Source organism: Lepidochelys kempii, chromosome 3 (genome assembly GCF_965140265.1).
Source record: "Lepidochelys kempii isolate rLepKem1 chromosome 3, rLepKem1.hap2, whole genome shotgun sequence".
In the NCBI taxonomy this organism is placed as follows: domain Eukaryota; kingdom Metazoa; phylum Chordata; order Testudines; family Cheloniidae; genus Lepidochelys; species Lepidochelys kempii.
This window is the reverse complement of record NC_133258.1, coordinates 61,810,131-61,837,820: the sequence shown is the minus strand read 5'-3', so window position 1 is coordinate 61,837,820 and position 27,690 is coordinate 61,810,131. Positions and strand designations below refer to the sequence as shown.

Sequence of the window (27,690 nt, the reverse complement as noted above, 5' to 3'; positions counted from 1 at the left end):
GGACGTTGCAGCGGGTCACGCCGGGCTGGCACATACGCCCCGGGCACAGACACCCCGGCGCGCCGGGCGCTTCAACTTACAGACAGACGCGAAATCCGCAGCCTTCGCCCCAGGGAGAGTGCTGGGGCAGCGTCGCCCGGCAGCCCGTGGCCCCGGGGGGCTGCCGCGCCCGCCTCGCCCAGGGCTCCCGCGGGGCATTTTCGCTTCATTTGCCGACTACCCTGACACTGGTAACTTCCAGCCCAGCCCGCTGCGAGGAGCCGCCGCCGCCGCCCCCTCCCCCCGCGTACGTCGTATCCCTCCGCTGCGGCCTCCTCTCCTCCCAGCCCTCACAGAGAAAGCGCCTTTCAGCCAAGCTCCCCGCCCACCCTGCCTCTGCCGCTCCGACATCTTCTCGGCCGGCCGGCCTGCTCGTACCTGCGCCGCGCTCCCGCCTCCCTGGGCGTGTCAGCGGCGGGGGCCGCGGGGCAGGCCGCTGGGGAGCGGGTGTCGGGGCAGGGGGCGCGCGCGCGGGCGCGCGCGGCGCGAGGGGCCGAGGGAGGGGGAGGGGGAGGAGGAGGAGGAGGTGGAGAGGGGGGGGGCAGGGACTCTTTCCCCGGGCGGAGGGATCGCGCTCGCTCGCGGTGGTTCGGCGGTGGCGGCAGCGGCGGCGGCGGCGTTGGCGGCGGGCTGCTGCTGCCTGCGAGTTGTTGTTTCCTCCTCCTCCCGGCCGCGGGTTGAATGGTGGAGCCGAGACTCTTCCTGCCGAGCGAACAGTGACAGCTACCGGGCGGGCGGACACGTTCGCAGGGCCCCGCCGCCGCCGGGGAGCGCGGCCCGAGCGCCGCTCGCCATGTCCGGGGACGGCGGCAGGCACAGCGCGGAGCTGCGGGCGGGTAAGTGGAGGGCTCCGGCTGCTGGGCGCCGCGGAGCAGGAATGGCTGGTGCCCAGCCCGCCGCTCACCGTCTCTCTCCCTCTCTCTCCCTCCCCCCGCAGAGCTCTACTTCCTCATCGCCCGCTTTCTGGAGGACGGACCCTGCCAGCAAGCGGCTCAGGTAGGGATGGCGCCGCCGGGGCCTGGGGGGCCGGGCCGGGCCGGGCGGGGTGTTGGCGGCGCACTCACAGCCGTTCCCCCTTTTGTTGTTGCTGCAGGTCCTGATCCGAGAAGTGGCGGAGAAGGAGGTAAGCGGCGCCGCACGCCCCGCGGTCGCCCCGCCTGCGGCCTCTCCCCGGCCCGGGCGCCGGGGGCTTTTCGGGGAGGGGGCGGCCGTGAGTGACTGAAAGGTGCTTTTTCTTCCCTAGCTGCTGCCCAAGCGCACGGACTGGACGGGCAAGGAGCATCCGCGGAGCTACGAGAACCTGGTGAGCCGAGCGGCCGGCCGGCGCGAGGCGGCGGGGAAACTTTCCGAGCAGCCCAATAAAAATTGAATTTCCCGCAAAAAAAATTTTTTTTTACAACTTAAAAAAAAAAGGGGAAAAAAAAAAACTTCAGGGAGCTTTGACCTCCCCCCCCGTCAGTGACGGTGGGAGGGAGAGGGGGAGGGGAGGGGAGGCGGCTGCCCCGGGGCAAGCCCCCCACTGCGGGGGTCCGGGTGTGAGGGTAAATAACAACAATTGTCCTAATGGGAGAGCCCCAGAGTCACTGTGCTAGAAATAAAGGTACGTCATGGATGTTGTGCAGGGAGAGCAGGAGGCAGTGAGGGGAGGAGCGAGCGGAGAGAGCCTGCCGGAGCCAGCCAGGCCGGCAGGAGACGGGGGCGCTGTATTCTGTGCAATCCTGCTTCTCACACACAAAGGCTCAGAGCTGCTGCATCACAATCCCACAACTTCCGAATATCACCCCACATCCTCACCTGTGGCACACACATGTGGTGGGGAAGGAGGGTGGTCGCCAGCTGGCTGATTGGCCGGAGCAGTTCAGAAAGCTTAAGTTTGCTTTCAGTACTGGCCTGGCTGTGTGTGAGACTCTCAGAATGGTATGTTGACTCCTTTTCCTTCCTGGTATGGCAACTTCATTGACAGGTGTCTGCTCTATCTCTTGACTCCATGCAACTTGTGCAACAGAATGTTGGCTTAGGAGCATTTATATTGTTTATAGGGCAACATTGTGTTGCCATATTCATAGGATAGATCAGATTTTTTTATACTCTGCTCTCCCTGTAAGTTGCTTTCACTCTGACAGTGCATCTACAGTAGAAAAGTTAGTAGCTGTAATACAGCTCAAGTGTAGGTGCATTGGTGCTAAGCTGCTATTGTGGATGGGCTCAAGCATTTTTTGCAACATGTCATGATCTGTAGGTTTTCATGAAACAGTAGCCAAAGGCCTAAGTCGTGCCTGCATAATAGTTGTTTTAATATGGGTCTACATTTCTAGACAACCTGAGAGGAAAACTTTGCCCTATGTGTTGTCATAATATTGTCATTCAGAAAGCAACATTGTCCTGTCAAACCTGTAAATTGATTAGACTAGCTGTAGGTCCCAGTCCTTCTGAGACTTACGCTACTCATGGTTAACTTTACGTACAAGAATAATACTGTTGATTTGAGTGGGGCTATGGTCATAATGATGAGCATTTCTATAATGTCTCATTGATGCTTGTGGTAGAATAATTTGAATAGAATAAGTCTTTGCAGGTTTTATTTATAAAAACTCACCCTGGGACAGAGTGAAGCATTTAAAAAATGCTGTCAAGCTGCAGATTTATAATGTTTAAAAAACATTTCTGCTGTTCAGCTGTGCCTAGTAAATGTAAAACAAACAGAAAATTTTCCTCTTATGCCTCTTTTCAAGGTTTAAAACGGAAACTGTTAGCCATTTAACTAATGTGGACCAGCAACCAGGATATTTTGCTTTTAAGGAAACTGTAAGCAACTTATTTAGAAACTGCAGCTACTTGTTGTTTGTAGCTAGCAATTACAAGTTATTTCAACTTAAATTTCATAATGATTTTTAGTACATAGATTTGATGGATGTTTGTGGTAGCTGGAACAATATTGAATTCGTGAGTTTCTTCAGAGCATATATGGCAGTGGTTCCCAAACTGGGGTTCGCGTACCCCTGAGGGGTTTGCAGAATGTTACAGGGGGGTTGCCAGAAAAATTTCTCTAATGGCGGTCAGAGGATCCCCGGGCATTGGAGGCAACAGGTGAGACCCAGTTGCAGGGCAGACAGCCCGAGTCCCAGGGAGAGCGGGGCAGAGCAGTTGGGGCTGGCAGTCCGAGCCCTGACCCTGTGAGCAGGGAAGCCGGCAGGCCGAACCCCAGCGCTCCGCGCGGGGCTCGCAGCCAAGCCCCAGGGAGAGCAGGGCTGGGCAGTTGGGGCTGGCAGCCCGAGCCCCGGCAGTCAGCAGAACCTGCAGCCTGAGCTCAGTGGAGCTAAGTTGACTGGGGCGGTCAACAGGGTCCAGCAGCAGGAGCCCTGCGGAGTGCGGAGGAAATTTAAACTTAAAACCCTGGAAATACTCATTTTTAGGAGGCGGTTCACGAGATTTCACAATTTAGTGAAAGGGGTTTGCGGGCTGTTAAAGTTTGGGAACCAGTGATCTATGGTATATTGGTCAATAGTTTGTGTTAAATGTTGTTAGTGGTCATGAAGGAGCCTTTGCTGTTCAGCTTATTAAATACATTCTCATACCTATGTGTATAAGCTTTTCCTAATCGTCGATAATGTTTTTTAAAACATGTTGAGAAAAATGTAACAAGGAAATTATGAGGCACACAATATTTTAAACTGTGTTCATCACAGTATATAGGTTTTGAAAGTGCTGGTTCTGAGGTGGCAGGCTAGAGGGATAGGTATGGGGTTATGGAGGGGATAAGAGGACATCCTAAAAGATGTGATAACAGAAAAGCATGGAAAGGACTAGCAGAATTGATAAAGGAGCTAGCATTAGTAGGGCCACTGTAGAATTGTCACTGTAGAGATGTACTGAGGAATATATAGGGGCAGGGTACAGCCCCTGATTCACAGGCATCGGGGACGTCTTGCTTTTGGAGCGCAGAGGGTTCCTGCAAAGGGAGATGAGAATAAATAAATACCAACTCAGCATTATTATTATTTTATAGCATATAATATGCAGTTTTTCACTGGGGAGGTTGAGGAGGAGTGGAATATGGTTCTCCAAAATCCATGAAATCCCAAATGTGTGCAGGACTTCCATGGATATGGAGAAATGCTACTACTTGTCTCTCCCACCTGTACATTCCTTACAGTGCCTTCTTACATTTTTGATAAGTATTTGAATGATTTTCTTTTGCTTTAAAGTAATGGGGGGAGGAGAAAGGAAAATACAGACAACTAATTGTTTGTGGCATTTTTTTTCTTACACTTTTGCTTTAATTAAGGAAGGTATGCCTTAACTGTATTGCTTAATCCTGTTTGTTTCTGAAATGTGGCATTGAGTATCAGCATAGAAGTATTTAAAAAAAAAAAAGGATTTACTGAACTGACAGTTCCATTTAAGATTTTTTAAAAATCTTTTGGTTTGTTGTTTAAGATGCTTTCTTTGCTTGCTTAACTCCTAAAATACCTTTAATATAAATATTTAGGTTGGATGTCAATCTGTAATGTCAGCTCAGGTGTCTTTCTTTTAGTTTTGGTTCTTAAAAGTCTGAAATCTGAGCCCTGAAAAGGTTACTGATGCAAATGCTGTTGTTGACATCCTTTGCCATCTGCCAATTCCAGTCTCTTACCTGAATACCCTCGGCTCCCACTGAAGTCAGTAAAGGCAGGAGTTGAAAGAAGCTAAATAGGAACCCAAAGTATCAAAAATATGATAAATTAGTGACTCCAGAAATCAAAGGTAATTGAGGTTACTCAGTACTTCATGGAATTTGACTTTAAACGTTGCTTTATGTGGATTTGTAATTGTTATAAAGTTAATGCAGATTTACCTATCTAAACAAGAATATTATAACATCTTAATGCATTAGGTGTTCTGGTTTAAGTTTTATCAGATACTTGGATTTATTAAAAACTTTTCTTGGAGAATATGATTGTCTTTGTTAATTCTTAATTTTATTAAAATAAAATCATAATATTAAAATATTACATATTTTATTGCTAAAATTTAAGATTATTCAAACAAGTTACAAAATTTAATGGACTGGTCACCATTTGTGCTTTTTATTTATTGTTTGCTCGAACAGTGAAACTACATTTGTCAGTTTCTGATAAACTAACATTGTGCTGTTTGGGTTTTCAACGCTGTAGGAGAATATATAAATTCAAAAAACTCAACCTGTGTTCCTTTTTTATAATTCAAACAGATATTTTCCTATAATGCTATCTTTTCAAAAAACCACCTATTTGTGGCCTAAGCTACATGAGTGTTCCTTGCTTGAGAGTCGCTTCCTTCCAAGTGTCAAACTGACTTTCCTATGTTATAACTTTATTTGTATCATGGAAGTACACAAAAGCACATGAGCTTTTAAATGAGCAGTTGGGTCCATCGTGCCATTTGCTGTACAAACGCTAAGGAAGAGACAAATAGTTTTTCAGGAGAAAAACCTCAAGGCACGTTTATTAAAGTTCATAGCTCACTTTTGGTTAATATTTATGTTCTCTCAGTCTTCACTTCCATTTTCTATTGGAAGACTCGGGTATTCTGGTGAAAAGAACAGAAACAGCTCTTGGTAAGATGCACTGCCAGTTCCCCAAAGAATGCACTTGATAAGGAGCAAAAGGACATTGTTTCTTATTTTGTTTGTATGTGTAGCTAGCTGCTCAGCCATGGTAGCTAGGTACATGGTTCCAGGAAGTGATTTTGGTTCCCTGTAGTTGCAGGGATGCTTCCTTCTCTCTTGCCGCCTCCTGCTATTCTGTAGGTCTCCTCTTGGCAAAGGAGAAAGCAAGACTGTCACCCGCTCTTAGCGGATAGGGAACCTTCTATTGCAAACTGGTGTGTGTGGAGCTGTGCTCAGTCTGTGACATGAGAATGTCGTTGCTATGTAAATATCAGGTTTTTCTGAATATATTGTGTTCTACAGTTAGACTTTAAAGCCTATTTCTGTTAGAGTCTGTCTTTATGTGGGGCAGGGACAGAACTCTTGGTTGAAGGCTGATTACAAGATCATAGATGTTGCAGCTTGCTCTCTTCACCCTCTAAGAGTGCCGTGAGGAAGCTGTTTAAGGCAAGTTTGGGCTCATGGGGAGACTAGCTATCAGAAGGGTGTTAAGGATTCCTATATGCAGCTTACAAGATGTCATAGGAAGGAGGCAGAAAGGGAGCTGTGCCACTGCTGCTGATCAGAATCTAGTACCTACCTCCTCATCTCATCTTTGAGACATTCAGGCAATTGTTCTCTCCCTTTCAGCTGCTTTCTTATATATCTGACTTCCTTTCCCCAAATCAGCAGTGACATTGTGGGGTCTACACCAGCTTTGGGAGAGGATGCAGTAATGTAGCTGGGACTCTTGTGCCTTACTAACAGTCTTTCTGTCCTCAGTATTATCTGTATTGCCCTTGTTTTCAAAGTGAAAATGGGGAGATGTACACCTTAGGGCCCATAGAATAACCTTCTTTGGCACTGGGTCTGCAAAGATTTACCCCATGTGGTTAACTTTACACACTATATAATTTCACTTCAAAGGGACTTCTCACACTGCATCAAGTTAACATGTGTCTTGTCTTCATGGGGTGGGTTAGGGCATTAGTGCAGTTTATGATCTATCGTGACACTGTATTTGATTTGTGTTTGTACAACACCTAGCACGATGGAGTTTGTCCCAGTGCTTACTGGGGCCTCTGGACAATATTGCAATTATTGTTTAATAACAATTTACCCCTTAATGAATGGCTGAGATGATAGTGGCTCGTTCAGGAAGTCTAGCACTGTACAGGTGTCTGCATGGTGTAAAGTGGACAAAAATGAAATTTTCAGAGAAATGAATCTAGAAAAACAAAAGAAAATGTAGTTTGTTGCATCCCAGATAAATGTTGTCTAGGAAATATTATAAAGTTATCACTAATAGTTCTTTGAAGTCTCTGTAAAGTTTTGAAAGTGGTTCTGAAAGGTGTAGGGGATTGGTAATAGGTCACTGGTTCAGATATCTCTTATTGATGGTGAGACTAAAAATCATAACCATCTGGAGCTGCTGTTCAGTGTATGTGAATTTAGATGGCCTCAGTTTAGTTCTGCTAGACAGGTGTTCACATCGTACAAATCACTCCCATACGGTCACTTTAGCTGGGTGTGTCAGAGAGTTACAGATTGTTATTTAATTTAGAGTAAATTGAGGACAGGGATATTTCCCATTTAATGACAACAACAATTAAAGCTCCTAACACCTCTTTGTTGCTATATAAATGCTTAATGTCCATTGAAAGTAAACTACCCTTTTGCTCCTGTTTCCTTCTGGTCATGATTAAGAAGCATTGTTAGGACTTTGAATAAATAAACTTTAGTTTCCAAGATAATCTATCTAGTATTTCTTACCAGAACTTAATTGACTTTAAACATTTTAAAATTCCAAAATGTTTGAATAAGAAAATGTATATCAAAATTTTATAATTGTGGATGAAGCGAATTAAATTTATTTAGGTATCTTAAATAATTGGCTTAATTTGCAGCAGTGGAAATTTAGGTTAGATATTAGGAAAAACTATCTAACTTTTAAGAAGAGTTAAGCACTGGAACAAGTTACCTTGGGCGGTTGTGAAATCCCTGTCATTGGAGATTTTAAGAACCGGTTAGACAAACATTGATCAGGGTTGGTCTGGGTATACTTAATCCTGCCTCAGCATGGGGATGGATTAGATAGATGAATGCCTGAGATCCTTTTCAGTTCTACATTTGTATGACCTTTATGTAAACTCTGTATTTCTTGAAAATTTTCCCCAAGGCTGAACTGTAGATACAGTAGTACCTTTCTTTCTGTTAGCCCCTTTACTGGCGTTTATATTCTTACGTTACAAATTTTTAAATACTCTGACTTTTTGCAAATTTCCTATGTTTGCAATAGGACAAAAATTATGTGATCTCATAACAGTTGGTTCTAGTTAGCTCTGTTTCATTAGCAGTAAAAGTAACCTCAAGTTAAAAGAAAATACATCCCTGTAGTGTCTTATAGCCAAATCCCCATCTTTGTTTAGCCTACATATAAATCAGAAGATACTTCAGATGTGGAAATGAATTCTTATAAAGAAGCATCTCAGAGGGAGAATAAGAACACTTTAAAATTAGGAGTTGCAATAACATGGTTATTTTTCTCTGAAGCAAATTAAGCACTGGCTATTGGTTATAAGATACTGATGGTCTGGTCTGTTCCAGAATGACAATTGCTGTAATTCAATTTTTTGCCTTGTGTAACACTTGATATAGTGTGTGGCAATATATATATGGCTCAAAAGGTGGCTAAAATTGGCTGGATTGAGTATTCCAGACTTTGAATATAGGTAACTGATTTATTTTTAAAAACAGTTTTCTGAGGAAATTCAGTCCACTAGCTCAGTGGTTCTCAAAGCCGGTCCGCCGTTTGTTCAGGGAAAGCTCCGGCGCGCCGGGCTGGTTTGTTTACCTGCTGCGTCCGCAGGTTCGGCCAGTCGTGGCTCCCACTGGCCGTGGTTCGCTGCTCCAGGCCAATGGGGGCTGCGGGAAGGGGCGCAGGCCAAGGGACGTGCTGGCTGCCCTTCCCGCAGCCCCCATTGGCCTGGAGCAGCAAACCATGGCCAGTGGGATCCATGATTGGCCGAACCTGCAGACGCGGCAGGTAAACAAACCAGCCCGGCGCTCTGGGGCTTTCCCTGAACAAGCAGCGGACTGGCTTTGAGAACTGCTGCACTAGATTCTTTCTGTGATGAAGTTCTTGTTGATAAAATTATAGTTAGTTCAGGTCACTGTTAGCATAGAAATAAATAACTCAGTATTTTGGAAAATGTTTCAGTACAGGTATTGCTTTGGAGGATGGGTTTATAATAACTTAATACTAGGGTCCTGGACATTTGAATATCTGTGTAGTTGCATTTTGTATATGTCCACAGTTGGTTCTAGATAGTTATTGGTAAATACAGGACTGTCAATGGAACACTCTTTGTTTCTAGAAAATATTATTTTATTGTTATGGTCTGAAAACTGACACAAAATAGCTTTTATTACTTAACACCTCTGATTCCTGTTTGTGTTTTAGAGTCTGCTTAGTTTGGTGTTTAAACAAAACAAAACATGCTCTCTACTTCTACTAGCTTGGCAGAGCCAACACAGGTAAGAGTGAGAGCGCTGTATTCTATTTCTTGTTCATCATTAATATAGTAACATCACTTATATCTGTGCAAATCTTTTGAAAACAATGGGGGTGCACGCAGGTATCACTGACAATCTAAGATGACTTGCAAGACGGTCTTATTGTGGTGATATGCAAGATGGAAGGAATCCATCTAGAATCTCGTAATATAGATAGCATTTGTAGACCTGGCAGGAACCCTCCTTGCCCACCCAGATTATTTGTAGACTACATGTATTTTATGTTGAAATCATGATGCCAAATACTGAATCGTGCAATGCTCTCTTTTTAGAGCCATATTGTGTTGCACATCTAAATATTCATCCCTTGTTTTGTCTTTCCCCTTTTCCCCTCTGCTCTGTCAGACATCGGGATAGAGACAAGTTTCTGTCTTCCTATCTCTTTACCTCCTTGTCTTGCTCTAACTTGTTTCTGACTTGGCTTCTTACAGCTAGGGTGACCAGATAATAAGTGTAGAAGAATTCGGACAGGGTGTGATGGGTAATAGGTGCCTATATATGAAAAAGCCCCAGATATCGGGACTGTCTCTATAAAATTGGGACATCTGGTCACCCTACTTACAGCTACCCTCTTCTTTAGTGTGGTGTTTTTTTTTTTTCTCACTTGTGCCTGCCCTGAGAGCAGTTTTACCAGGTTTCTCTTTGCACCTGTTTTTGTTGCTCTCAGCTTTTTGTTTCCCTGTTTGTATACCTTTTCCTTCAGCAGGCCACCTCATAGGCTTTTCTCCCTTTCTGTAGCTGTCACTCAACTGCTCATTCTTCCTGATGTTTGTTTTTTACCCTTATAGTGAATGACTTCACTTCCCATACGGATAATCTGGCTGACTCCATCCAACTCCCCCTTCTTACTAGTTACCCTCACTTAGTCTTCACAAATAATTGGTCCATCAAATTCCTCTTTTACTGCTACCATACTTCATTTAATACTCTTCACTTTCTTGCTGTCTTCTGCACAATCACGTTTTTTTAAACTCCCACTCCATAAACTTCTTTCTCTTAGAAGACGACCCAACCTCTTATTTCCATCTCTCACCTCCCTTCCATGGTTTTTACTTTCTGATCCACCTACTTCTCTGCGTTTGACTCATTTACTCCCCAAACTGTTAGTCTGTGTCAGATCCCCCCACATCCTGGCTCTTTGGTTGCATTTTTCTACTCCTTTTCCCAATTTGCAAAGCAAGGAGTCCCAGTATATGCCTCCACTACAAATTTTGTTCCTTCAGCTACTTTTCCTAAGTAATATTAATTCCTGTAATTATAAGCTTACCACCTGAGGGGAAAGGAAGTGGTTACAGTAACTCCCACTTCCATTCTTTTATAAGCTAAGGAGAAGGAAAAAGTAGTCCAAAAATAAACAGTGTCCCTTTAAGGTCTTTTAGGACAGTGGTTTTCAACCGGGGATCTGCGATTCCTTTCAAGATTGGCCGTGGGCCCTGCGGCTGAAGCTCAGAGTCCAAGCCCTAGTGCCCCCTGTGGGGCTGAAGCCCTGAGCTCTCGTGCTCCTTGAGGGGCAGAAGCCCTGAGCCTATGGGCAGAGTTGGGGACATTGATGGCATTGCCCTCTCCACCCTCCCAAACTGCAGTGCAAGAGCACGGCAATCCCAGGGGCTCCACACCTTTCCCCCCCCCCCCATCTCCTCTCCCCACCTCCTGGCCAGGTCGGAGACCGGAAACCGGAGCTGGGCAATGCAGGGCAGCTGCTGCTGTGGCTGGTGCCATGGAGTAGGCAGTGGCAGTGTTCCCTTGTCTCTTTCTGGTGCCCCAGGTTGAAGCCGCTCCTCAGCTTTCAGCCCCCTTTGCTCCTGCAGAGGCAGCTAGTAAGAGCCGTCTGGGTGGGGAGACCTGGCTCCGTGGCTGGCAGACCCCTCTGGGAACAGTGCTGGGAGGGCTCCCCTCCAGTCCCACAGTCCCTAATGCCTCTCTCCCTGCACCCTGAGCTACACCCCTGCCTGTACACAGCCCCTAGCCACCCCACTCCCTGCACCCTGAGCTATCCCCTTGTCCGTACATAGCCCCAGCTACCTTCCTGTCCGCACACAGCCCCTAGTCACCGCCTTCCCTGCACCCTGAGTACCCCCCTGCCTGCACACAGCCCAGTTTACCCCCTCCCTGCACCCTAAGCTGTTTTCAAACTTTCTGAGCTAAGCCCCTGCACCTTTGAGTTATAATTTTTGATTGTGCCCCCACCCCTCCCCCAACCCAGACAGGCTGGGTGGTCTTCTGAGGTGGAGGTGGTACTCCCTCCCTGGACCCTGCCATAGGGAGGTGGCTTGAGCCTTGCTGGTCCCTGCCCTCCTTCCCCATAGAAGTCAAACTACTCTTATACCCAGGCCCCTGCCTCTCTGCCCCTGCTGGGCCCTGGAGTTTTTATAGCATGTTGAGGGGTGCCTCCGAGAGAAACAGGTTGAGAACTCCTGTTTTAGGAGACTTCTGACTTAGATGGCTAATATTACTAGTTTGTCCGAGAACTAGGTTAATTTACTGTTTTGGTAACCAATACAAATGATTATTCCTTAGCTGACATTTATCTACAGCACGAAACTGCTCCGTAATCTGGCATGATTAGCCATCTTTGCACAAAAGAGGTCTGGGATTTAGAGTAAAAGGCAATTTGCATGGTGGGCATGAGTTGTATTTGAAGAACGTACAGCACCTTCTTGCAGTGACTAGAGCCAAGGTTAATACAAATAGTCTTCATTTTCTAAAGTACTTCTGAAATGTCACTTTTAGAATCAAACATTTATAGACTTTGTTTTTGTTTACAGTTGTTTATAAAACAGATGCAGTTACATGACAAAAATCACAAAAGGAGAGCGGATTCAAGAAGTAGGCTGACTGGAGCTTAGGTATATTTCAAGGCTGACCTTGGACTCCAAGCTTCAATCTTCTATCTACTTCAGTTTTGTTTTGTTTTTATTCAGGCTGTTGAAGTTAAGGAGTTCCCGGGTGCTTAACTGTTTGAGTAAAATAATACTTTTAAACAAACCTTATTCTGATGGGAGGAGTTGGCAAATCGGTAATTTAGTATACTGTATTAGTCTTTCTTCTCTGGAGACACAGGTTTAGATTTGACTTTCATTGCCAATGGAAAGTGTTTGATTTCAAATACAGCTGCACAGTGGGCATTATTTACTTACAGTCTGGGTACAGTCCCTGGAAGGGAGAAAAGGGAATAAAAAACAAGGGAAACAAGATCGGGTTCCTTAGCTAGAACAAGCTGCACTCACCTCTAAACATTGCTCATAGCCAAGGATGTGTAGCTTTTAAAAAGCACCCAAATTTATAATTTTCTTCGAGTTCTTACCCTTTTTATTGAAGCAAATTCAGAGAGGTCTCAGAATACTAATTTCTTAAAAAGAAAACGTTAGAATAACGAATCATGACAAGTAAGTCCTTGAGTTCTCTGGTGTTTTTGCTGTCCTGTTGACACTAACTACGTGTGTCTGAAGTCATTTGTACTTTAAAAAATGAATTTGAGATGAATTTATACAATGCTTTATTGTGCTTTGTATAACTACTTGTATAGCTTTTAAATATGGATTTTTAAATTGCATGTTGTAAGTCATATCTCACCTCAAAGCTAGTCAGAATTCAAGTCATTCACAAGGGTTTTTTATAAATATGTGACAGATGACTCAAATGAGAACAACAAAAGAAAAATTCCTTCCTCCTCCATCAGAAGCTTAAGAAGGTAAAAAAACCATTCTGGTGTAAATAAGTCTTTTCCAGAGTCTCAGTTTTGTAGTTCAGCACCGGTATGTTAATAAATTACTGCAGTGCAAAGTAAGATAACAGCATGTTGGCAAGACAGTAGTACATTTGATGAAGAATAAGGTATGTTCCTTCTAATTGGGTACAGTGTAGGAATATGAGCAATGTTCATCCTCCTTAAAATGTCAGTCATGGCCTTCTGCAGTTATAGTATAACAAAACATCACAAGCTTTCATTGTGAGATAATATAGGATGATTTTTTTGTCACAAAATAAATAAAAAACATGTTGCAGGATTAGTATTGAAACAAGGAATAAACCTGTATGCACTAGGTACTCTTATTAGAACGTATATATGCATTCTAATAGTGCAAATACAATTGTGAGATATTTCTTGATTTTTCAGATGCTTTAAGCTAGCAGTAGATTATGTATTGGAAGATATTATTTGTTAATAGCAGGATTAAAGATTTGTAATAGGGTTTAATTGTGATCACTTATATAAGTATATTTTGAAGTTGATCCCGTAGCACTGAAAAGACCAATCTGACCCGTAACCTAAGCTGTTCAAAAGAATAGATAAGGACTTCGATTTGCCTTTTTTGGACAAAATCCAGTTTTTAACTGGTGTGATGTTAAAATCAAACTGCTGTCATAAAGCATGTGTGATCGATGTTAGAAATCTGCTTTGATGCCAGTGCCACACGGTTAACACGAAGTATAAGTGATCTCCAAATCAACCTGAAAAGGTTTTTTTCCCCCTTATTGTATGAAAGGCGTGGATTTATTTGAATAAATAGTGTGTAATAGGGTTTTAAAAATTTATTTGACTCAAACTTTTTTGATTCATGAAAGTTATCTTTAAAAGTGTAAATTATGGAGATACTGGTCGTGCCTCCATAGTTAAGGTTGAGTTGTTTTTTTCACTAAACATTGAGGTTGGCTCTCTATTTTATGTATGAAGAATACAGTCAATCATCTCAAAAATTGCAGCACTTACTCTCTGAGTATAGAGTGACTTTTCTAAGAACTATATAAGTATCAGGGTATCTTACCATACTGTTTTCTCATTTTGTTTCAAAGTAATTTAAATTGATCAGAAGCATATTTAAATGTGAGTTTGGACACTTTTTTTTGCATTTTTCTATTAACTAAAATGATTTAAGAGTTGCTTTATGCCTTCCGTCATTCATTTAAGTTACAAAATAGTAAATGTGAACTGTGTTTATAATACAGTTGATATACTTTGAACAGAGGAAATTAATTAGGACCAGTTGGAGTAAATTTACCATCTTAAAGGTTTTTATCTGTTTTGATCATTTGTTTAAAGTGATTGCTCATTTCTATTAAGAATTTTGGTAACGAACTTGACAAGAAAATGAGGATTAAAATAATCATTTTTGAAATATTACTGACTTCACCTTTATCACATGGGTTTTTTTTTCCTATCACGTAATAGGTGAAGTATTATAGACACTTGGCACCTGATCACTTGCTGCAAATATGCCATCGACTAGGACCACTTCTAGAGCAAGAAATTCCTCAGAGTGTCCCTGGAGTGCAAACCTTATTAGGAGCTGGAAGACAGTCTTTGCTTCGCACAAATAAAAGTATGAAAATTCACAAGGGGGCTTAAAGACATCATTTTTATTATTTCATGCTATATTTTCATATGTTTGTAATTTTTTACAAATAGGTTGCAAACATGTTGTGTGGAAGGGATCTGCTCTTGCTGCATTACATTGTGGTAGGCCTCCAGAGTCACCAATAAACTATGGCAGCCCACCTAGTATAGGTAAGTCAGTTTCGTTATCACACTGAAAAGTATAACATTGCTAGTGCAACATTTGTAAATTCAGCAGAAATTGTTTATTGGCGTGACAGTTGGGTAACAGTGTATTTGTATTTACTTTCTTATATGCTGTGTACCTTGTGCCTACCATGACTTCTGTTAGGATGGTCAATTATCCTGTTTTGAAAATGACAGGATGTACAATGTATGTCCAAATATTATCAATCCTGTTTTGAAGCTTTTGTTTTATTTGAGCCTTGTGGTATGAATTGGAATAAAATATTTCAAAATAATGAAAACAAACAAACAATATTTGGCTAGCTGATAACTTGGTTGCAAAAATGAAGCTGCAGGTAGGATAGTCTATCATGTTAATGACTTATTTGGACTCAAGACGCTATAGTCTGCCTCCACTTCTGGAAAATACAATAGAATTCTTTTCTTTTGAAGAGATTGTTTTAGTGTAGGGCTGTCAGGGTTCCTTCCCCACTCTGAACTCTAGGGTACAGATATGGGGACCCGCATGAAAGACCCCCTAAGCTTATTCTTACCAGCTTAGGTTAAAAACTTCCCCAAGGTAAAACTTTGCCTTGTCCTTGAACAGTATGCTGCCACCACCAAGCGTTTTAAACAAAGAATGGGGAAAGAGACCACTTGGAGAAGTCTTCCCCCCAAAATATCCCCCCTACACAGCCCCTTTCCTGGGGAGGCTTGAGAATAATATCCTAACCAATTGGTTACAAAATCATCAAAGACGGAAACCCCTGGATCTTGGAACAATGGAAAAATAGTCAGGTTTTTAAAAGGAGGATTTTATTTAAAAAAAAAAAAAAAAGGTAAAAATCATCTCTGTAAAATCAGGATGGAAGATACTTTACAGGGTATTCAGATTCAAAACACAGAGGATCCCCCTCTGGGCAAAACCTTAAAGTTACAGAAAACAGGAATAAACCTTCCTCTTAACACAGGGAAAATTCACATAAAACAAAAGATTAACTAATCCGCCTTGCCTGGTTTACCTATACTGGTTGCAATATTGGAGACTTGGATTAGGATGAGTTTGAGAAGATGGATTTCTTTCTGGCCTCTCTCAGTCCCAAGAAAGAACTACTACATAAACAAAGAGCACAAACAAAAGCCTCCCCCCACCAAGATTTGAAAGTATCTTGTTCCCTTATTGGTCCTTTGGGTCAGGTGCCAGCCAGGTTAGCTGAGCTTCTTAACCCTTTACAGGTAACAGGATGTTGCCTCTGTCCAGGAGGGATTTTATAGCACTGTATACAGAAAGGTGGTTACCTTTCCCTTTATATTTATGACAAGGGCCTTGTAGCAGGGAATATTGTTTCTCTGCTTCAACTGTTTGGTCCCATTTGCTTATTTCTTAGTTTTGTCCAGATTTGCTTTGTGCTATAGCATGGAACATGCACACGTTCTCTCTGTTGGGCTGCAAAATGGCAGAACAACAGAAGTCTAGAAGAGTATTTCCTCCTCTTTTTGGTTTTCCATGATTACCTTGAAGTTCTCACTCTGTCCGTGAGGAAGTGTTTCATTAGCCTTCAGCCTGTAATGAGGGACAGTTGTTTTGCTTTCTCTTTACCTTAAAGAGGGTAGTGATGTACATGATTTTGGAGGGAACTCATTGAATCTTAATCTCTTCCTGTCGTAGAAAGGATAGCAGAGAGCAGAAATCTCACATTTTGAGCTTCCATCCATGCAGTCCTGCCATAGTTCCCCTTTCCATAGGGACAGAATAGGTATGTCAGCAGTGAGTGAAAACTTAACCAGGACCTCTTCAGGTTTAAGACTGAGTTAAAAATATTTTGAGTCATTTAATGAGTTTTTGGATTCCTCTTTAAGAAATCAAGTTAGTCTCCTCTTCCTCCATTGTAAACTCTCCAGTAAACGTGATAGATGTCAACATAAGAGCAATCTTCACATTGATTTTGCAATGATGACATGAATGGAAAGAGACTTGTTTAAATTTAATTTTTTCTTGAGGGAAACTAAATTTAAAACAGATTTTTTTTCTCTTTTTTGGAACCTGCTGTGGGGAAGGACATGGGAGGCGGGGACAGATCAAAATAAAAATAAATCTGGGAAGCAAGTTCCACCAGATGTCTTCAATAGCTCTTCTGGGACTGAAATGGGGAGCGCTCTCAGATAGGTTTTCAGGCCTTATATATTAAGCAGCAGAAGGGTGGATTGATTTAACACTTATTTTAATTATGATTTAAGTCAAGATTTCTTGCTTGCTGAGTTAAATAATTGGTGTTAATCTTGTTTTGGATTTACTTTTTAGTTATTTTCCTAAAGAAAGGTTCATTTTCATTGGTTAGTATAAGTATTAAAACATGTTGATGGAACAAGATATAGCCTATACATTAACTTTGGTACTTTCTGTTAACCAGGAGGATACATTATATCTATACATGCTTATTTAAGGACTCATATAACTTAAGATACATTTATTCAAATTCTTAATTTTTCCCTTTTTTAATTGTTAGAAAATGGTGAATAACAGTTAGCATTTCTGTTAAGTTGTGTGTGGATGCGAATTCAGTTCAATTTAAAATGTACAAAAACAGCACTGAAGAATTGCTTTTATTAATTAAATAAGGCTACCTTAAATGTGTTGGATATTTTTTCTTATGTAAGCTTATCAAAACATGTTTTGCATTTAAAATTAACTGATTTATTAAAGGAAGTATTAACTGTAGGTAGTGAATTGACAGATTGCTTCTGGTCTCTGTGGGCCAGATTTCAAAGGTATTTAGGCACTTGAAGATGCAGTTGAGTGCTTTTGAAAAATTCCACTAGGCACCTAACCACGCTTTTAGGTGCCTAAATTCTTTTAAAAATCTAGCCCCAGGTCCTTAAGTTTTTTAGAATTAGATCTCATCTTCTCCCACCTGGTTTTTATTCATAGACTGGAAAAGGAAAACAAGCTTTCCTGCTTTTTCAACTCAGTTTCTCAGCTTGGAATGAACTAGCCCAAATGAAGAAAATATTTTCTCGGCAGTTGCTAGCTAAACTGAAACCAAAAGTTGTTAATGCAACAGCTTTTCTGCACAACAGAAACTGAACGTTCTTACATTGTAAATAATGTAAATACCAGCATTTGCACCATTGCAAGGACTAATAATGATATAGATCAGTGATTCTCAAACTTTTTTTTCACTGACCACTTGAAAATTGCCTGAGGGTCTTGACGGACCAGTTAATGATCTTTCCAAATGTTTTTTGTACTATTAGCTAACTGTTATAAAGCACTTTGGCTAAAAGTGCTATATACAAAAAAAATTAATAATAATAAACTTTTTTTGTTCTACAAATAAAAACACACAACTCATATTTTAATATGAGTAATTTTACCTTTCTAATGCGATAGATTTGCCCTCTCTCCCCTGCCGCGGCAGCCCCTGAGCTGGGTCTGGGAAGGAGGACGGTCTCTCCCCCGCCCCAGCGGCCCCTGAGCTGGGACTGGGAAGGAGGACGGTCTCTCCCCCGCCCCAGCGGCCCCTGAGCTGGGACTGGGAAGGAGGGAGGTCTCTCCCCCGCCCCAGCGGCCCCTGAGCCGGGGAAAGTCACCTCTTTCTCTGGCCACTGCAGCCCTTCACGTCCCAAATTCCCCCCACCCTTTCTTCTCACCCCACTGCCCCCTACCCCCTAATCCCCCAAGGCCACCACCTCACCTTACATGTGCATCTTCTCCAGGGTCCAGGCACCTAATTAGTGGAGCCATGCCTGTGCGGCTCCACTAATTAGGTGGGTGGCCCTTCGTTCTCTTGTGCTGCCGCCTATCTGCGCACCTTAGAGGGAACTATCCGCGGACCACCTGAATGGAGCTTGCGGACCACTGATGGTCCGAGGACCACAGTTTGAGAACCTTTGATATAGATAATGCAGTATATGACATTGTGACATATTTAGAATGTTTGAGTTGACTGTTTTTCCCCTTACCTTGCGTTACTTAATAATTCAGCACCTTTTAAGAACATAAGAATGGCCATGGTGCATCAGTCCATCATCCACCTACCCCAGTATCCTATCTTCTGACAGTGGCTAGTGCCAGATGCTTTAGAGGGAGGGAACAGAACAGGGCAGTTACTGAGTGATCCATCCCCTGTTGTCCTGTCCCAGCTTTTGGCAGTCAGAGGCTTTGGGATACCTGGAGCATAGGATTGCATCCTTGACCATCTTGGTTAACAGCCATTGATGAACTTGTCCTCCATGACTTTAATTCTCTTTTGAACCCAATTATATTATGGCATTCATAACATTCCCTGGCAATGAGTTGCACAGGGTGACTGTTTGCTGTTTGAAATGCATCCTTATGTTTGTTTTAAACCTGTCTATTAATTTCATGGGTGACCACTGGTTCTTGTATTATGTGAAAGGGTAAATAACACTTCCCTATTCATTTTCTCCACACTGTTCATGATTTATAGACCTCTATCATGTCCCCCCTTAGTCATCTCTTTTCTAAGATGAACAGTCCCAGTCTCTTTAGTCTCTTCTTGAATGGAAGCTGTTGCATAGCCCTAATAATTTTTGTTGCCCTTCTCTGTATCTGTTCCAGTTCTAATATATCATTTTTAAGATGGGACAACCAGAACTGGACACAGTATTCAAGGTGTGGGTGTACCCTGGATTTCTGTGGTGGCATTACGATATTTTCTTATGTTTCCTTTTCCTAATGGTTCCTAATATTGTTAGCTTTTTTTGACTGCCACTGTTCATTGGGCACATGCTCTCAGAGACCTATCCACAGTGACTCCAAGATCTTTCTTGAGTGGTAATAGCTAATTTCGATCCCATTAGTTTGAATGTATAATTGGGATTAATTTCTCCAGTGTGCATTACTTTGTATTTATCAGCATTGAATTTTATCTGCCATTTGGTTGCCCAGTTTTATGAGATTCCTTTGTAACTTTTTGTCAGCTTTGGACTGAGCTATCTTAATTAGTTCAGTATGCCACCTCGCTATTAACCCCTTTTCCAGATCATTTATGAATGTGTTGAACAGCAAAGGTCCCACTACAGATGCTTAGGGAACCCCGTTATTTACCTCTTCTTTTTTTTTTTTTTTTGGTGAAAACTGACCATTTATTCTGACCTTTTGTGTCCTGTTTTTTAACCAGTTACTGATCCTTAAGAGGTCATTCCTTCTTATCCCATGACTGCATGCTTTGCTTAATAGTCTTGGGTGAGAGACCTGTCAAAGGCTTTCTGAAAGTCCAAGATCATTACATCCACTGGATCACCTTTGTTCACATGCTTGTTGACCCCCTCAAAGAATTCTACTAGATTGGTGAGGCATGTTTTCTGTTTACAGAACATGTGTTGACTCTTCCCCAACAAATTGTGTTAATCTGTGTGTCTGATAATTTTGTTCTTTACTATAGTTTCAACCAGTTTGCCTGGTACTGAAGTTAGGCTTACTGCTTGGCAATTGCCAAGATGGCCTCTGGAGCCTTTTTAAAAATTGATGTTATGTGAGCTATCCTTCAGTCCTCTGATATGGAGACTGATTTAAGTGATAGCTTACGTGCAGTTTCATATTTGGGTTCCTTCAGAACTGTTGGGGAAAAACTATCTGGTCCTGGTGATTTATTACTGTTTAATTTATCAATTTGTTCCAAAACTGCCTCTTTTGACACCTCAGTCTGGGACAGTTCCTCAGATTTGTCACTTGGGCCATTCCTTTTAGGTGTGGGAATCTCCCTCACATCCTCTGCAGTGAAGATAGATGCAAAGAATTCATTTAGCTTTTCTGCAATGGCCTTGTCTTCTTTGAGTGCACTTTTAGCACCCTGATCATCCATTGGCCCCACTCATTGTTTGGCAGGCTTCCTGCTTCTGATGGCCTTGTCTTCTTTGAGTGCACTTTTAGCACTCTGATCATCCATTGGCCCCACTCATTGTTTGGCAGCACCATTTAGAGAGGGCAGGGGTGGCCCCTGCCTCTAGGCCCCCGCATTGGTGGAGATTGAAGGGGTATGGAGGGGGAACAGTGACCCCTGAAATGGATACATAGCAGAAGTGATATGTGGGGAGGAGCACCCAAATTTCTGCCTTCCATTTGGCCCTGCTCTCTCCCCAAGGGAGGAATGTTTGGTGTGGGAGTGGTGAGCTGGGTAATGGCTGCCGCATCCTCCAGGTTCAGGTTGGTGTAGTCCTCCGTGTCTGGGAACCACTGGGTACTGGTGGCCATGGTGACTGTGTAGGACGGCATGGCCCGCTCTGATGTGCGCACAGCCACAAGGAGTGGAGCTGCCCCCCACTGTGCCAGCTAGGTACTGAGTGCACGGGTGGGCCCCCCAGCAAGCACCTCCTTAGACATAGCTCCTCCCTGCACCCTGAGCTACACCCCCACCACAGCACACAGCCACTAGCTACCCCCTCCCTGCTTGCTCCCTGAGCTACACCCCTCTCTGTACAAAACCTCTCGCTATCCCTCTGCCAGCACCCTGAGCTACTCCCCTGCTTGCACACACAGCCTAGCTATCCCCTGCCTGGATCCTGAACAGTTTTCAAACTTTTTGAGCTGAGACCTCCTTTGAGTTATAATTTTTGGTCTCTCTCCCCTCTTCTCCTCCCCCCTCATCTGCAAAAAAGCTAGAGTTTTCAAGTGCCTAACTAGCCCCTGGAATCATGGTTAAAATTGCGCCCCCTCCTCCCCCACCTGAAATGGCACCCGTGTGATGTTCTTAAACATTTTTTTGAGGTTAGTGTCTTGCTAATTGCTCTTTAGATTCTTTTTTGGCCTTTAAACTTTAAACTTGACTTGCCAGAGTTTATTCTCCTTTCTGTTTTCCTCAGTTGGATTTGATTTCCAATTTTTAAAGGAGATCTTTTTGCCTTTAGTGTCTGTTTTTTACTCAGTTGTTTAGCCATGGTGGCATTTTTTTGGTCGTCTGACTAATTTTAGGGCTTGGGGGTGTGTGTCTATGTTTAGTTTGAGCCTCTATTATGGTGTTTTCAAATAGTTTCAGTGCAGTTTGCAGGCATTTCACTCTTGTGACTGTTTCTTTTGATTTCTGTTTAATTAGCTTCCTCATTTTTGTGTAGTTCCCTGTTTTGAAGTTAAATGCTGCTATGGTGGGTTTCTCTAGTATCATAGAATCATAGAATATCAGGGTTGGAAGGGACCTCAGGAGGTCATCTAGTCCAACCCCCTGCTCAAAGCAGGACCAATCCCCAATTTTTGCCCCAGATCCCTAAATGGCCCCCTCAAGGATTGAACTCACAACCCTGGGTTTAGCAGGCCAATGCTAGTATTTCCCCCCCCCACCAGGATGTTAAATGTAATTACCTTATGGTTGCTATTACTGAGGAGTCTGCCACTTGGACCAGATCCTGTGCTCCACTTAGTACTAAATCAAGAGTTGCCTTTCCTCTGGTAGGTTCCAGGACTATCTGTTTCAAGAAGCAGTCATTTATGGTATCTAGATATTTTATCTCTGCATCCTGTCCTGTGGTCACATGTACCCAGTCAGTATGGGGATAGTTGAAATCCCCCATTATCATTGTGTTTTCTGGTAGCCTCTCTAATCTCCCTGAGCATTTTACTGTCTCTGTCAGCATTCAATCCATTTTTTTCCATTTTGGAAAAAAAAAGATTAGAACAATGTGACGTTGATACATATGGCCTAAAACGGAAAAATTCAAGGCTATTTGATCTAGACTTTGCTGACGACATCGCTCTTATCAGTGAAGATGCCAACAGACTACAAAAATGCACAAACCAAGTAAAAGAAGTAACGGAGAGGATAGGTTTGAGATACAATGCAAAGAAATGTAAAGTCATGTTAATGGGGACTATAGGGATAGAAATCAAAATTGAAGAGAAGCTGGAGAAGGTGGACAGTTTTATGTATCTTGGAAGTACCATCTGTCAAGATGGTATTACTTCTGAGGAGATAATAAAAATTGGGAAGGCAAACGCTGCATTTGGAAGACTCAGAAACATCTCCCTCAAGACAAAACTGAGCATGTACAAAGCAATTATCATCACCATCACAACATATAGCAGTGAGACATGGCAACTTACCAAGAAAGATATGCAAAAGCTGGATGCATTTAATCACAAATGTCTGAGAAGAATATGGGAGAATAATATATAAAGATAGGAAGACGAATGAAGAAGTCAGAAAATTTACTACCCTCTCACAAATAATCTACAAAAGAAGATATCAGTGGCTGGGACATGTTCTGAGAATGGAAAAAGAATGCTTACCAAATACTGCCCTTGAATGGAAGCAAGAAAATGCAAGAAGAAAGAGAGGAAGACCACAAATAACATGGAAACGAACAGTTCTAAACAACATCAAGCACCTCAACGTGAAATGGGAAGATTTGGAGAGAAGGGCAGTTGAAAGGCAAGGATGGCAAATGTGGGTAGCCCAATGTGCAGCAAAGCATGGGATGGGCTAAGATTTAATCAGCATTCTGGTTAGGAGGTCAGTCATATATTCCTACTGCTGTAGTCTTATTATTCAAACATGGAATTTCTATCCATAGAGATTCTGTGGTACAGATTGATTCATTTAAGATTTTTACTATATTTGACTCTCTGCTTTCTTGTGCATATAGTGCCACTCCCTCAATGGTGCGATCTACTCTGTCATTCCTATATATTTTTGTACCCTGATATTACGTTTCGCATTGATTATCAGGAAGTTTCTGTGATGCCTGTTATATCAATATCCTCATTTAATACCAGGCACTCAAGTTCATCCTTCTTAGTATATACATTTCTTGCATTTGTATATAAGCACTTACAAAATTTGTCAATGTTTTAGTTGTCTGCCTTCATGTAATGTAATTAAATGGGACTGTGTTTTTGTTTGACTCTTTCTCTTAAGTTCTGAACTGTACTTTATCAACTTCTGTCTCCTGTCTTTAACTCATTAAAATTTGAAGGCTTGTCGATACAGCATATTTTTATTTAAATGATTATAGTAAGTTTAGGCCTTAATATAGGTTTTCCTAATTTCAAATTTAATTTTAAACACGTTTATTTTTTAAAGAAAAATGTATTTCAATACACACAATCCAATTAAAATTGAATGTTATTCTTTTTCGAGTGCTTGTTCATGTTCATTCCATTGTGGGTGTGTGTGCTCGCCACATGCACTGGTGCCGGAAGTTTTTCACTTAGCGGTATCTGTAAGGGACTGGCTCTGGCGCCCTTTGGAGTGGTGCCCGTATGGCTTGGTATAAGGGGCGCCGCTCACTGCCCCCACCCTCAGTTCCTTCTATCGCCAGTGATGATACTTTAACATCTTCTTGGTTTGGCAAGCCTTCTCTTTCTCAATCAGCTGATATCTATTTATAGGGAAAATTTCATAAGTTATTAGTTTCCCTTAGTGTCGTTAGTTATTCTTGGATGGGACTCAGACTAGGGACGGAGCATGCCCCGGTCCCCAGGCTTCAAACCCTGCGATCTCCCTAAAAAACAGATACCCATCAGCGACCCTCATAGTAATTGTCTGAGGTGCCTGGGCAAGACCCATATCAGCAACAAGTGTCTTATCTGTAAAGAGATCAAACCTTGGACCGAAAAGGAGCGATACATATGTCTCTGGGCGCTCCTGATGGAATCAGCACTGACACTGGAGCTGTCCAGATTGGACTCTGCTCTCAGTACCGATGTGTTGGTATGGAGCGCTCCGCCAGTGCTGTCTTCGGGCCGACGCTGATCCCCCCTCTCCAGCACTGTCCAGCAGTCAAAGAAAGGCTGGGGGGGGGATGATCTCCTACATCTTGTAAAGGGAAGGAGAGGGCCAGAGGGGAGCAAGGACCCGAGAAGGGCAGCTCCTCACCCCGAGCAGGAGTCAGGCCCCGGCTCAGGTTGAGTGAGTTAGCCCATCCAAGATGCGCCTGCCACCCCTGACAGCGACGTGGGCGTCCAGCACCTGGACATGCCATCGATGCCTCAGGCGGCGCAGGACATGTTAGTCTTACCGGTGCTGCTCACACTTGCCAGGGTGGTGTCCCGTTCTAAGGGCAAACCGCCCTGGGACCTTTCCAGCGGCCCCCATCTGTGTTGCCCTGCTCCTCTCCTCAGGAAGTGTGTCGCCAGCGGTCACCCTCACGAAGCTGCCAGACCTCGGTCATGGGGAGGCAGACTTGTCAGAGCCCCCACCTGTCTCCCGATTCGGGGCACTGTTCACCAGGCTTGAGACACAGATTGCTGGTGACTTGGCGCAAACCATGGAGGTGCGTCTGTCCCTACAGCCCCAGTATTGGAATCGACCTAGTGTTCAGCGCTGCTCCAGGAGCCTCGTTGCTGGAGCGCTGGTATGGGTTGCCGTCAGGTCAGCATTCCCCACCTCAGTAGTCGATTCGCTCCTGCTTCGTGGACTGGCACCGCTGAAGAAGCACAAGGTGTAGGTCACCTGGCTGCCGTTGACAATCTGCCAAATGTCATCGGTCTCCGGGAGCTCAGCACAGGGACTTGTCACCCTCGGACAGATCCATGTTGCAGCACTGGGATCAGTAGCATCACTACCGGAATGAACAGTTGGCACCATCATGGTCTCCCAGAAGCAGTCCCTCCTCTTCAGACTCCAGTACTGAGCAGGAGTCCATACCAGCGGGCCAGGGCCCCGCATCAGGGGTACCTACGCTACCGGTGGTGCAGCCCGTTGCACCGGGCTTCCCCATGGTACTCCCAGAATCCTTGGGGTTTCCGCAGCCCTCACATGGCTTGTCCGAGGCCCTTGAGTCTGACCTGAACCCATCAGCCACTGTCTCCTGCCTGCCCCTGGATGCAGAGGGCTTTGGGGAGAAGCTCCTCCTTCCCCCCACCCCCCTCGATTCACCCAGCTCCTATGGAGGAACCAGTCGAGCAGCCTGTGGAGGCGTCAGTTTCTTCAGTGCCTGCTTCCTTCTCATCCTTGCCTGACGAGGCGATTACAGGATTCCCTCATCCAGTCCCGCAGGATGATGCTAAGGCCCGTCAGGAGCTATTAAAGGGGATCGCCTTGAACTTGGAGCTTCATGCTGAGCAGCTGGAAGAACCCTCGGACTCACTATCCAATGTCCTTAGCTCAGCAGCCCCAGTCAGGGTGGCATTGCCCTTACACGAGGGGGTGGCAAAGATCACCAAGTCCTTATTGCAGACTCCCTCGTCACTGCCCCCATCTCCAAAAGGGCAGAGTGAAAGTACTATGTGCCCGCTAAGGGATATGAATACCTTTTATGCGCACCCTGCCCCAAGCTCCCTGGTGGTCTCGGCCGTTAATGAACGGGAAAGGCAGGGCCAGCCTGCAGCGACCCCCAAGAATAAAGACTTGAAGAGGCTCGATTTATTTGGGAGGGAAATTTATTCTTGAGCCTACAGCTGCGAGTGGCCAATTACCAGGCCCTGCTTGGCTGCTATGATTTCTACATGTGGCAGTCCATGGCCAAGTTCGGGGATTTGCTGCCTGAGGACCCCAAGAAGGAGTTCTGTGCAGTCCTTGAAGAGGGCAAAGTGGTAGTCGGAGCGGCCCTCCACGTGGGTTTAGATGTGGCGGACTCTGTGGCCAGAATGATGGCCTTGGCCATCTCCATGAGGAGGGATTCCTGGCTGCAGTCTTCGGGCCTGTTGACGGAAGTCCAACAGTCAATAGAGGACCTCCCGTTTGATGGCCAAGCTCTGTTTGTCGAACAAACAGACACAAAACTGCATGGCCGACCTTACAGACCCTGGACCAGTACACCCTGCGCCCATAGCATTTCCAGGGCTCTGGGAGCCAACCCAGGTCGGAGCCTGCCTGTAAAAAGGGCAGAGGCTACAGATGTCTGCAAGGTTACCAGCCAGTGCCCTCTGCCCAGTCAACCTCCACCCACAACCATCCGGGTGGTAAGTGGGCATTTTGCGGGTGTTCCCGAGGGCGACCTACCAGCTTGCTTCCCGGATCGTGTTTCTTTGCATTTCTCCAACCACCTATCTCCTTTCCTCCCTCTATGGGCTTCTATAACTTTGGACCGCTGGGTCTTCAACACCGTGGCCCAGGGTTATACCCTCCAGTTTCTTTCTGTTCCCTCCTCCCACCCCTGTTCCCCGTCCCTCTTCAGAGACCCTTCTCACGAGCAACTGCTCGCCCAAGAGGTTCAGAGGCTTCTGCAAGTGGGGGCAATGGAGGAAATCCCTCAGGAGTACAGGGGCAAGGGATTCTACTCCTGGTACTTTCTGATCCCCAAAGCCAAAGGGAGTCTGAGACCCATTCTGGACCTGTGAGATCTCAACAAACATCTCAAGAAGTTAAAGTTCCGCTGGGCCTCTATCATTCCTGCGCTGGTATGCCACCCTCTATTTGAAAGACGTTTACTTCCACATATCGATATTCCAAGGACACAGGCTATTCCTGCATTTCACAGTTGGCCCTGCTCACTACCAGCTTGTGATGCACCTGTTCGGCCTGGCTACAGTCCTGAGGGTGTTTACCAAATGCATGGTGGTGGCGGCCTACCTCAGGCGTCGAGGTATCCAGGTTTACCTGTACCTCAATGACTGGCTTATCAAGGTTCACTCCAGGTCTCAAGTCCTGTGTGACGTCTTGGTGCTGCAGATCACATGCCGTGTCCTGGGCCTGTTGATAAACAAGGAAAAATCAATGTTCGTCGCAGTTCAAAGTCATGGGTCATGGCAATGGTGCATCAAACACAACATCCATGTTACAACATCATACCTACCTGGCTGCCAGAACATCACAACAGATACCCTGAGCAGGAAGTTTTATCAAGACCATGAATGGGAGCTGAATATGCTGGTAATCCTAGATAGTTTTCGGATGTGGGGGTTCCCAACAATAGACCTCTTTACAACCACACAAATCTCCAAATGCCCCGTTCTGCTCCAGAGCAGGACTCAGTCAACACTCTCTGGGCGATGTCTTCCTCATCAAGTGGAACGGTCCTTTCCTGTAGGCCTTCCCTCCCACTCCCCATGAGTGATTTGACTCGTGATGCTAAT

The 27,690-nt window shown here is 44.2% G+C and overlaps 1 protein-coding gene across 7 annotated transcripts in view; it reads left to right on the top strand.

The window, feature by feature from the left end:
- The first annotated feature begins 578 nt into the window (after positions 1-578).
- Positions 579-27,690, top strand: part of PHIP (PHIP subunit of CUL4-Ring ligase complex) — a 305,027-nt gene continuing 277,915 nt past the window's right edge. For 4 of the 7 annotated variants that reach the window (XM_073336505.1, XM_073336510.1, XM_073336508.1 and 1 more), the window contains exons 1-6: positions 579-875; positions 977-1,035; positions 1,133-1,162; positions 1,283-1,342; positions 14,391-14,541; positions 14,628-14,726. In XM_073336505.1, coding sequence (XP_073192606.1) covers positions 833-875; positions 977-1,035; positions 1,133-1,162; positions 1,283-1,342; positions 14,391-14,541; positions 14,628-14,726 — 442 coding nt within the window. In that variant the 5' untranslated portion in view covers positions 579-832. Of the gene's footprint in view, positions 876-976; positions 1,036-1,132; positions 1,163-1,282; positions 1,343-1,502; positions 1,957-9,119; positions 9,182-14,390; positions 14,542-14,627; positions 14,727-27,690 lie in introns of those variants that run through there. The other 3 variants (XM_073336504.1, XM_073336507.1, XM_073336506.1) reach the window with 3 other exon arrangements.